This window comes from Elephas maximus, chromosome 3 (assembly GCF_024166365.1).
Source record: "Elephas maximus indicus isolate mEleMax1 chromosome 3, mEleMax1 primary haplotype, whole genome shotgun sequence".
Taxonomy (NCBI): domain Eukaryota; kingdom Metazoa; phylum Chordata; class Mammalia; order Proboscidea; family Elephantidae; genus Elephas; species Elephas maximus.
The window spans coordinates 54,926,583-54,938,661 of NC_064821.1; the positions used below are offsets into that span (position 1 = coordinate 54,926,583).

A 12,079-nucleotide genomic window follows, 5' to 3' on the forward strand; every position below is an offset into this window, starting at 1 on the left:
GATGATCTAGACCAACAGCTGGACTGAGAGCCCAAAGGCCATCAGAATGCACATTAAGGAGTCAGGTACCCCCAGTGGTGGCTGGGCCTGAGTGTCTTTATGGGCACAAAGATAAGAGTCCCGTTTTGATTATATCAGGTGGTGGTCACTGAAGGAACAGGTTTCTACTAGCTCAGACTAAAATGTTTGATTTCCCCAACACCCCAGTCAAAGATAAATCACCAGAACCTTTCTGTCCAACTTTGAAGACACACTGGTGTGCCTTGCAGACCTGGGCCGGCCCCCTCTGACCGTGTGTTGCCTCCTCCCACAGATCAGTGCCCTACAGAAAGGCTACAGCCAGGTGCTCTGCCAGACCCTGTCCGAGCGGAACTCAGAAATCACATCCCTGAAGAACGAGGGCGAGAACTTAAGGAGGGACAACGCCATCACATCAGGTGAGCTCTTTTTGGTGTTGGAACTGAGAGCTGCCATCTCCCCAAGGTTTGCAGCCATGGCAGACATCACCAATCAACCACCACACTTTTTCTCACCGACCTGGGACGCAGCCTCAGAGTTCCTCTCAGCAGCCCTTTAGGTAGTCACTGTCAGAAAAATTAGAGGTCGCCCTCAAGACAGGCTTATTTGCAATCCAGTTCCTAGCACAGGGCCTGGATCAAAGTCAGCACTCATTCGATGCTAGAACAAATGTTGTCTTTTAGCTAGGCGGTCGACCTGAGGCCCTGCATCACCAGGGAGGACACAGGCAGTTCCATAAGCCAGTTTGATGTGAAAGTAAACCTGAGGCCCTGCATCACCAGGGAGGACACAGGCAGTTCCATAAGCCAGTTTGATGTGAAAGTAAACCTGAGGCCCTGCATCACCAGGGAGGACACAGGCAGTTCCATAAGCCAGTTTGATGTGAAAGTAAACTATATCATGGACAAAATGAGGCCACCACTCTAAGGCTCCAATCATCTCACCCATTTCACCCTAGTTCACTTGGGCCTGTGTGAAAACTTTCTTCCAATTGACTGACGGAGGCAGTTTGATACTAAAGTACTTGGGTGTGGAGATGGTTCACCCTTGCCAGGGCATAGCTATTTCTTCAGAGCTGGGATTCGTTCATTTACTCAACTAGGTGCCATGCACTTTTGAGCCTCTAGGGACAGAGCCCTGAGCAAAACAGTCAAGATCCCTGTGTCATAGGGCTTCCACTGGGGAGAGGGTGACAGAAAATAATGTCAACAGATGAATAAACAAGCTAATTTCAGGGAGTGATAGGTGCTGGGAAGACAATAAAACTGGGCCATGTGGTGGTGAAGTGCTGAGATGATGAAGGGAAGGGAGAATAGCTTAGTGGGTGGGCCAGGGTGGGGTCTCTGGGAAGGTGATGGGAAGAAGCCAGTCAGGGGGCCCCAGGATGATGTTCCCAGCAGAGAGCACCAGTGCAAAGGCCCTGAGGCTGGAACACAGTGACTTTGGCTGGAGAGAGGTGAACAGGGTGCATGGAATCTGGTGGTCAGAGAGGGAGGCAGGGCTCAGTCACTGGGAGAGCTTTGAGTATCATTTTAAGTGCGATAGGAAGCCATTGCGGTTTTTTAAGCAGAAAATGACATATCTGGAGACCTAAAGAGGATGATACCATAGATAGAGAAAGAAGGAAAAGAGGGAGGCAGGTGACTGGGGGGAAGGTAATGAGCCTCTTGGGGGCATATTGCTCTTAAAGTACTCAAGTATGTAGCAGGACATGTGTCTGTGGCTGTAAAAGCCAAACAGAGCCTTGAACTAAACATGAATCAGCAGTGGTCTCCAGATGAACCACGTGCTGTACCCAAGGCCAGCCTGACCACGAGCTTTTCCACTCCCTCACTCCGCAGCTTCCCCCTCCAGGCTCTTCCTTAGCTTGGAAGGCTCTTGAATATTTGTTCAGCATCTCCTACTGGGCCAGCCAGGCATTGCTCTAAGCACCAGGAATATAGGGATGAACAGGACTCCAGGGCCCCTGCCTTCCTCCCCTATGTCTGCCTATCAAACCCCATCCATGCCTCAAGCCTTCTTAAATGCCACTTTTTCTAATCAGGGAGTCTGACAGACCTGGGTTTGGGTGCCACTTGTGATGTGCTAGACCCTTGCTGCTCAAAGTGTGGCCCCTGGACCAGGAGTATTTCATTACCTGGGTCCTGGTCAGAAGCACAGCTTCAGGCTCCACCCCAGCCTCCCGAATCAGAATCTGCACTTTAATAAGATCCCCAGGTGTTTTGCATGCACATCAAGTTTGAGAAGCACTGGGCTGGGTTATGCTGCGGTAACAAATAATCCCTAAATCTCAGTGGCTTACGATAGCACAGGTGTATTTCCTGCTACCACATTGTGTCCATCATGGGTCAGTAGGCGCTTTGTTCACTGTAGCCACTCAGGGACCCAGGGCAACACTGACCTTCATGATGAGAGAGGCAGGGAAAATAGAGCAGATGGAGAAACAGGGACTGGATTTAAAACTTAAAAAAAAAAAAAAATAGATGAAACAATGGTTTTCATATATTGAACACCAAATGGTACATGACGGTGATCCCAACAAGGGGGTAGACAAACGAGGGAGACCATAGAATTGCTCCAGCTAACTGCCTGGAGTTTCCAGATCACAGCCCAGGGAGGAAACCCAGGCAGAGCCCATGGTCTCCCTGAGTTGAGGAGATGGAGTTGGAGAGGCCAACACAGCTTGGGTGTGCTGGGCGGAGTACCAGAAAGGAGAGGGATGCACAGAGAGAGTAGTTCCTAAAATCTGCAGAGGATCTCCCTCAAGTCTTCAGCTGAGTATTGATCAGCACGTACATGTGGGCAGGAAAAGACCACCCAGAGGAGCAGACGGAAGGATCTCGAAGCTCACACAGGTCTGAGAATACTTCACTTTCTCAGCACCCAGAAAGGAGTAACCTGCTAATGTTTGGGCATCTGGTAGAGTACTCAAAAAAGGTATTGCTTCAGTAATGAGGCCAAATGAGCTCCAGACTAAAGGCTCCTCTGGAGTCCCTGGATGGTGGAAATGGTTAACGAACTCAGATGCTAACCAAAAGGTTGGATCTTTGAGTCTACCCAGAGGCACTTTGGAAGAAAGGCCTGGCTATCTACTTCCAAAAAATCAGCCACTGAAAATCTGTGGAGCACAGTTCTACTCTGACACACATGAGGTTGCCATGAGTCAGAATCAATTTTGCTGCAATTGAAAAGGCTGCTCTCATCCCAACTTACAAAGCTGAAGACGAGTCTCAAAGGGATCATGCTATTTCCAAGTAACTGTGTGCCAGAACAAAGCTCTTTAAAAAATAATATTCTGGATCGCGTTGCTCTTCAATTTACATACCTTTTTGATTAATACCTACCAATTAAACTGGGCCCAGCGTTCTTCCAAGAAAAGAATTGTATGATAATCTAATACCACTACATTTATGTATCCTTCTTTCCTACTTTCCTTCAATATGCTAATATAATAATGCATTAATTGTCTATTGCTATTAAGAAATTATCCCAAAACTTAGTAGCTTGAAACAATAAACATTTATTATACCAACCAGTTTCTTTGAGTCAGGAATTTGGGAGTGATTTAGTGAATGGTTCTGGCTTGGGGCCTTTCATGAAGTGTAATTAAGATGTTGGCTGGATGTTTAGTCAACTAAAGCCTTGATGAGGGCTGTTGTTGCTAGGTGTGGTCGAATCGATTACAACTCATAGCGACTCTATGTACAGCAGAACAAAACACTGTCCAGGCCTGCACACCCTCACTACTTTACTATTTTTATGCTTGAGCCCATTTTTGCAGCCACTGTGTCAATCCATCTCATTGAGGGTCTTCTTCTTTTTCACTGATCCTGTACTTTACCAAGCATAACACCCTTCTCCAGGTACTGGTCCCTCCTGATAACGTGTCCAAAATTCGTAAGACAAAGTCTCCCCATTCTTGCTTTTAAGGAGCATTCTGGCTGTACTTCTTTGAAGACAGGGCTAGAAGGTTCATTTTCGGGATAGCTTATTTACATGACTGTTGGCTGGAGGCCTCAGTTCCTGACTAACTGTTGGCACCCAGTTCCCCACCAGAATCTGCACTGTCACAAAATCCCCAGGTGTTTCATGTGCACAGTCAAGTTTGAGAAACACTAGGCTGGTTTGTACTGCTATAACAAATAATCCCCAAATCGCAGTGGCTTACAATAACACGGGTGTATTTCCTCTCCATGGGGCTACTTGAGTGTTCTCACAACATGGCAGCTGATTTCCCCCTTGAGTAAATGTTCCAAAGGAGAGCAAAGAGGAGCTACAATGTTTTTTTCTAACCGAGCCTTGGAAGTCACACTCCATCACTTCTGCCACATTTTATGGGTTACGTAGGTCAGCTATAGGAGATAGGGATCATTGGGACCATTTTGGAAGCTGGCTACCACAAGTAATAATAGATAACATGTAACAAACACTATATGCTAATCACCTTGCTCTGTTCTTTATTCATAACATCTATTTAACCCTTACAATAACCCTATGGGGTAGATACAATGGAAGGTTAAGTAACTTGTCTGAGACTACTGAGCTAATAACTGGTAGAAACTCAGATGGGCATGACTCCAACGACCCCATCAACAGCCTCCAGCACGCCCTCTTCTGCCACAAGCCCATCTCTTAACCTCTGGAAGAGAACTCCTGGCCTTCTCTCTATTGGGCGTTTGTTCCCTAGGCCACAATGCTGCTTCTCCTCTTAGTTCAGCAGGGTCTGTGCCCACTGTTGAATTCAAAGAAAAAGAGACAGAGTGCTTTAAACAGCACGTGTATTAAATAGCTTATCTGCTAGCACGGAGTCTTCTGCCTAATTTTGGCACAAAACTCTCCATTTAGAAGGCGAGAAGAGGTTGTATATGCAGCAAATAAAAAAGGAATTTTAAGTGATTGGTTAAGTGAACAAAAGTTTAAGTAATTGGTTAAGTGATAAGTCTATAATTTGGGGGGAAGGGATTAGAAAATCAAGGAAAGGCAATCCACTGGGTATTTTGAAGAAATTCTATACTCTGGTTGGTTTGACTTTGATTAACTGAGACAGAGGGGTGGGCCCCTAAATGACAAAGTGATATAAAGTAGGCCTCTTGAATTTCAATTAGTGTCTTTTTAAAATTTAGGGGTATTTTATGTGTTATGATGAGCCTTATTTTATTCAAGACACTTAGCGTAAATTTGGTCCTGCTTGGAAAAATTTTTTTTTTTTGGAAAAATAGCCCTGGGGGATGCCTGAGGCTATCTAGAGGTTAAATTGAGGCCAGGGACAGGAAAGTCCTGAAGACTTTCCTGTCCCTGGCAATACTCATTGACTTGGCCTTATTCTCGCTGAGACCTTCAACACATGATTTTCAGTGGATATGGATCTCATCCCCCTTGTGGCTTCTGGGGTCCTTGAGGACAACCTTCTCCACACCAGGCGGAGCACTAGGCCTGGCCTGGGTTGGAAGGAGCTTGTTCACTGGTTGCCTGGCAGGTAGTGGTGATAGTGGTGACCCTTATTGCTCTTTGACCCCTATGAGTCTTTTTCTACAGGGATGGTGTCATCTTTGCAAAAAGACATGTTAGCAAGGAATGAGCAAATCCAACAACTAAAACAGGAAATGGATCAACTGAAAAGTCAGAACAAAGAAAAGGATCACCAGCTTGAAGCCCTAAATGCCAGGGTGAGTATCAGCATTCCCATCATCATACTGGAGCTGCGGGGTGAAAATAGCAAAGTGGGGTCGATCTTACACTCGTTTATCTGGGGCCCTGGTTTTAAAATTTCCTCCCTCCTCTCACACTATTTGTGAAATGAGACCAGTGCCCAAGAGCAGGAGGAAGATGGCTGCTGGGTGGGGCCAGAATATGAAATGGGACCCGGAAGACAGAAAGCAGGTACTGAGTTCTCTGCAGTATTTCAATGACCAGTATGTCTGTGACTCAGATTAAGCAAGATGTAGATTCAAATCCAGGGCAATGGTGATTTGGTTGTAAAGTTCTCGCCTTCCATGCGGGAGACCCGGGCTTGCAACCCAATTATGAAGATGATGCAAGACCCAGCAGCATTCCATTCCATTGTGCTGTTGTAGGGTAAAAGACATCATGAAGTTTAGTAAAGCAAAAAGAAAGCTTTATTCGGCATATATTCAAAAAAGTGAAAGTGGGAAGCGGGGAAGCATGTTGCTAGAGCCATGTCTGCCCAAGTCCAAAGAAGGTTACAGAGTCCTCAGTATATATTAACATACAAAATGGGCAAAGCCATTGAAAGCTTCACCTTTTCACAGATTGGCTAGAAGCTGTGATCCTTCATTTTGAATCGTCTTTCTTAACAATCCTTGGTACAGGTTTCAGTCAGGAGGATCTTCATTGGTCAGACAAATTTTCTGTTCACTAAATGTTAATAGAAAAGAGTGGAAAGTCTTTTGTGTTCTGTTTTGTTGGCTTTATGTGAAAAGTTCCCTAAAAGGTTTTTTTTCCCTCAAAGATAATTTCCAAGAGTGTCCAATCTGTTGTCTTTATCTCAGCGCCCAGTTGATGTGTCCATGTGAGTCCTTGTGGGCTCAGCTCCAGCTGGGTCACATTCATTATGCTCAAGGACAGGGAATAAAGACTCCAATATTATTTTCTAAATCAGTGTGTGGGGTCCCCATAAGTCTGGGGCCAACTCTGATAGCAGCTCACAACTGATTCAAATCCAGCAAACAGTTTCTAACACCTATTATAAATCGGTTTGTTTAATCCCAGCAATGAACACCTCTATTAGCATGTATTACCACTGCAAGACTTAACATTAGAACAGGATAGAATCTCCCTGTGGGCAAGCAGAGCCCGTCTTCGCTGCTGTCTCCCAGTCACCACTAGAGTTTCCGTAGAGTTTCCGTAGCCACCTTAAAAGCAGAGTGCTCAAATGCCCAGAAGCAGATGCACAGATTTTCACTTCTTCCCTAGACTTTAGCGAGTATAAGAATTCCTCTGTGTAAAATGAACCTCAAAGGCAAGTGAAGAGCTTTTTAAATGTGATTTTAACTATTTGTAATTTTTGCCTTCCATGCTGACTTTAGGATCCTGATCCTGTAAGATAAGATGTCTGTTTTGATGAGTCAAGATAAAACCCAATAGCTTTCATCTCAAGTGGCAACTCAGAGATTCATAGTGACCACCTGACCAAGCAGCTACGTCTGCATGGGTGCTGGACACGGAATAGTTGGGCTCATGTTATTATTTACAGATCTTGAATTTCTAAGAAAAAGACAGAAGTAACATCTGACGCTTGTTACAATACCCAGTTTGGAACTGGTGAAAGGCAGAGCACAAGCTCCGGGGTCAGAAGGACCAGGGCCAGTCCCAGAGCTTTCTTTTGTTGTAAGTTATTTGGCTTCAATTTCCTCATCTGTGAAATGAGGATTTAAAAAATTAACTTCTGAGAAGTGGGAGACTGATTTTAATTGTGCTCTTCTGCCTCTGTACCTGGTCATCCCCTTCCCCAAGCCCTCGGCAACCATTTCTCCTGAGCAGGTTGACTTCCTTGGCACGTGTGATTGCTGTTTTACGTGTGTGTGTGTGTGTGTGTGTGTGTTGGGGGGGTTGGGTTGTAGAACTGATGCTAGGTAGGATAAATATGGAAAATGATACCTCTTTGCTATTCTAACTCCTGAAGTGCATTTGGGGTTGTTTTCATGCCCAGTTCCCCTTCCTCGTTGACCTTGAATACAGCCCCTCTTCTCTAGCTTGTGCCGCCATTAGCACATGGACTCCTCTTAACCGACAGTATTGCTGCTGTGAGCATTTGAAATGCCTGTCTTTTTTAAAAACTACATATGCCATATGTGTCCATTTTAGAAAAATAACTAGACAATAATGAAAAGCAAAATTAAAAAGAGAAGAAAAGAAAGCCACCCCAAGAAATCAGTGTTAATATTTTATTTTCTTCCAGTCTTGTTTCTATTTCATAGAAATATATATGTGTGTGCATAACAAAATGAATTTATATTATACACATTTTTTAAAACTTTAAATACTGTTTTTCCATGTTAAAGAAAAATCTTAATAAATATAACAGCTTGTATCATTGATTTTAAATGCTACGTAATATTCTCTTGTATGTACACAATGTACTAAAGCAGTCCCCTGTTGTTGGACACTTGGGTTGTTTCACTTTTTTTGTTGTTGTTGTTAACCATGCTATAAAGACTCTTGAATCTATAGATCTTCTGATTTCCCTAGTCATTGCCCTTAGGATACATTCCTAAAGTGGAATTTTTGGGTCCAAAAGAATGCATATCTTTATGCTCTTAATGCCTGTTGCCAAACTGCCCTCCAGAAAGACTGTTCCCAGCCAACTAAGATATTCCACTGGTGTCGCCCTGTCTGGAGCAAGGGAGAATGAAGAAAATCAAAGACATAAGGGAAAGATTAGTCCAAAGGACTAATGGACCACGAGTACCACAGCCTCCACCAGACTGAGTCCAGCACAACTAGATGGTGCCTGGCAACCACCAGCGACTGCTCTGACAGGGATCACAATACAGGGTCCTGGACAGAGCTGGAGAAAAATGTAGAACAATATTCCAACTCACAAAAAAATTAAAAACCAGACTTGCTGGTCTGACAGAGACTGGAAAAACCCCTAGAGTATGGCCCCTGGACTCCCTTTTAACTGAGTACTGAAATCACTCCTGAGGTTCACCCTTCAGCCAAAGGCTAGACAGACCTGTAAAACAAAACGAGACTAAAGGGGCACGCTAGCCCAGGGGCAAGGACGAGAAGACAGGAGGGGAGAGGAAAGCTGGTAATGGGGAACCCATGGTCAAGAAGGGGAGAGTGTTGACGTGTTGTGGAGTTGGCAACCAGTGTCACAAAATCATACGTGTATTGTTTAATGAGAACCTAGTTTGCTCTGTAAAACTTCATATAAAATACGATAAAAAAAAAAAAAAGCAAGAAAGAGAAAGACTTTCCCCTCGCGCTTCTGCCACCAGGGCAGTTATGTCTTTGAGAAGTAACCTTTATAAAACACTAAGAACCGTTCAGGTTTACCTAGTGACTCCCCTGATGCCTAGGTAAACTTGGACTCTTTGCTGATCACAGGTGGGAAACCCCAGTTCCTCCACCCTGAGTACCCAGACTCTACAAGGTTGGATTTTCCTGTGGTTCAAGTTTCTGGCCTTGGAGGAAGAATTTAGATGCCTTATTTCTCAGAACTCCTGAAAGGGATGAACTAGGACCTGCTGTGTGATCCATTGTCCCATTAGACACAAACGACCTTATGGTTCCGAATTTGGGTTGTGTGACTGGATTAAACAGCAGGCTCTTCTCTCAGGGGCAAACATGGGGACTTGGAAACCTCAGACAACCCCACATGGCTCACTTTGGCCTTTTTCTTTGTTGTGCTTTTTCTCCACAGTGCTCAGCGCTGAGAGAAGACTTGAAAAAGGAAGAAGCTCAGAAGGAACACAGGGAAGCCCAAGAGAAAGAGTTAAAACTCTGTAAAACCGTGAGTTAAACTTCCTTGTTCACAGGTGTGCACAGAAAAGCTGAAATTCGACCTTATGGGTCATCCATGGGATGCTTGACCCAATGGAAAGCACAAACCTCTGGAGATGTTTTTTGTTTGTTGATGTAGCCTCAAGGAGGAAACAAGCACGGAGACAAGTGAAAATCTGCTCCCCCGGGATTCTCTGGGCAATTGGCTGTAGTTCCCTTACCGGGTTTCCCTGAGGCTGGGCTGAGGGTGGGGCCAGGACAGAGGCTGGCCAACTGGTCACCACATGCTGCTAGAAGTTCATTCTGGACCTGTGATTCCCACACTTTTATGTTCCACTGTCACAAATTTGTCGTAGTCACCTGCACTATTATATTTTCTTTTTTACTAAAAAAAAGCTTTATTGTGGTCAAATATATATGACATGACACTTGCCATTTTAAACTGTTTCTCAGTGACATTAATTGCGTTCACAGTGTTGTGCAACCATCACCATTACCTATTTTCAAGACATTTTCATCATCCCGGACAAAAAGTCTGCACCCATCACACTTGGTGCTGTTATTGTCATAACATTCTTATTTAAGTCCATTTGTGTATTTTTATTTCAGTGCATCAATTTTCTTCCAATTCTTAAAAACAAAAATAAATAAATAAAAGGTTTAACATTTGGCTAATATAAAAATAAATGCAATGGAAATATGATCATTAGAATTAAAATGTTTATTCTCTGCACCCCCAGCCCCCCTACACACCACTAGATGTACGTGTCCCTTCTTTGGGAAGCACAGTGTCCTAGGCATGAGCTGGGGGAGGACGCGTTTTCTGTTCCCTGTCAGGAACTTTCCTATTCTCTGCCTTAAATGGGGAAAAAAAAGATCGGTTCATTGTTCTTTTCTTCTAAATTGTGCCCATTGTGCCTTCCAAACAGTTTGCCCTTATTTAGGCTGATCTCCAAAATATACCCCAAGAGTAAGGATTCCAGTGAATCGATGGATATCTTGTGTTTAATCCAGGATCTGTGCTAATTTTCAAAGGAAACTAATTATTTTCCTTTATCCAGCACTTTCAATAATTAATTGAAAAAGTCTTCTTGGCCTTAGAGATATAAAATTTTCCCCAACGGAAGGAATTAAACAACCTAATACCCGACTAAAAAGCTCTGCTGGTGCAAAGGTTAAGCCCTTAGCTGCTAACCAAAAGGTTGGTGGTTGGAACCCACCAAGGAGAAAAGACCTGGTGAGCTGCTTCCATAAGGGTTACTGCCTAGAAAACTCTATGGGGCTGTTCTGCCCTGTCACATGGGGTCGCTATGAGTTGAAATCAACTCAATGGCACACAACAATACCAGACGAGGTTCTGCCTTAACGAACCTGATAAAATGGGTTCTGTGGACTCAGGCCTCTCATCCTAGCTCCCACTTCTCGTTAGGAAAGTTGACTTGTTGTTGAAACCGTTTCAGCAAATCCAAGACATGGAGCAAGAAATGAAGAAACTCAAGGAGGAGTTGAGGAAGAGTTGCACTGAACATAACATGGTCTCCAAGACATTTCGAGAAAAGAGCAAGGTACGGCCAGGACAGCCTTGGCCCACTGACTGCTCTGGGCCAGGCGATTCACACATATCGTATCCATTAATCCTCACAATGACCTGGGTGGTCCTTTCTGTTGTTACCCCCACCTTATAGCTGAGAAGACTGAGGCTCACAGAGGCAAAGGAAGTTATTCAAGTTCGCTCAGACAAAATAGTTGTGACGGAACTTGAACCCAGGCCTGTCTGACTCCACAGCTCCCATGTGTAACCACTACCACTGCTCTAGACTGCCTTCAAGAAACTGTCCCCCCCCCACCCCTTTTTTAATGAGACTTCCTTATCTCCAGACCTCAATGGGTATGGTGTTGCCAAATCATTTTTATGCTTCCTTCCCCTTGTGGGAAAACAATTATAGTTGCATATTCTTGACCTGAGTTATCCATCATAGTAGCCACTAGTCGCATGTGCTATTTAAATTGAAATTAAATAAAAGTAAATAAAATTAAAAATTCATTTCCTCACTTACACTAGCCGTTTCCAAGTGCTGAATAGGCACATGTGGCCAGTGGTACTGTGTTGGAGTGTGCAGATATAAAACATTTCCATTATTCTAGAAAGTTCTTCGCTCCAAACCAATGTTGAGTGACCTCTTCAGGCTATATGGTGAATTGAGGAGATATAAAATATGTTTATGGATCACACTTTCTAAAAAATTAAACTGAAAATATCTTTAAGGGTCCTGAGGGTTGCGGGAAGAATCTACATTCTTTCAACTTGGATACTCTATTTTATTGATAAGAAGACTGTCATCATTGAGAAAACTGAGTCTATTTTAAGGTCAGACCTAGATGACAGAGGAATCCTATCTGAGGGGGAATTGTTCGTCGATGACCTGAGAAATAAAGGCAAATGACCCAGGGTTTTCTCCAATTTTTTTATTAATATGACTAGTAGAATAATTACCAGAAGCTAAAATTTACCGTTAAAACCTCACAAGTTAAATTTGTAGTAGACAAGAAACTGCCTGGAAAGTCACATCTTATTGATAGTGTTGACAATGAC

The 12,079-nt window shown here is 43.8% G+C and overlaps 1 protein-coding gene across 10 annotated transcripts in view; it reads left to right on the top strand.

Moving 5' to 3' along the window:
- Positions 1 to 12,079, top strand: part of FHAD1 (forkhead associated phosphopeptide binding domain 1) — a 199,312-nt gene that overhangs the window by 94,246 nt on the left and 92,987 nt on the right. For all 10 annotated transcript variants that reach the window (XR_007516537.1, XM_049877983.1, XM_049877982.1 and 7 more), the window contains exons 7-10: positions 314 to 437; positions 5,554 to 5,684; positions 9,407 to 9,496; positions 10,947 to 11,051. Coding sequence is in view for 9 of the 10 variants with exons in the window: in XM_049877983.1 (XP_049733940.1) it covers positions 314 to 437; positions 5,554 to 5,684; positions 9,407 to 9,496; positions 10,947 to 11,051 (450 nt within the window). In the remaining variant the exon portion in view is untranslated. The remainder of the gene's footprint in view (positions 1 to 313; positions 438 to 5,553; positions 5,685 to 9,406; positions 9,497 to 10,946; positions 11,052 to 12,079) is intronic.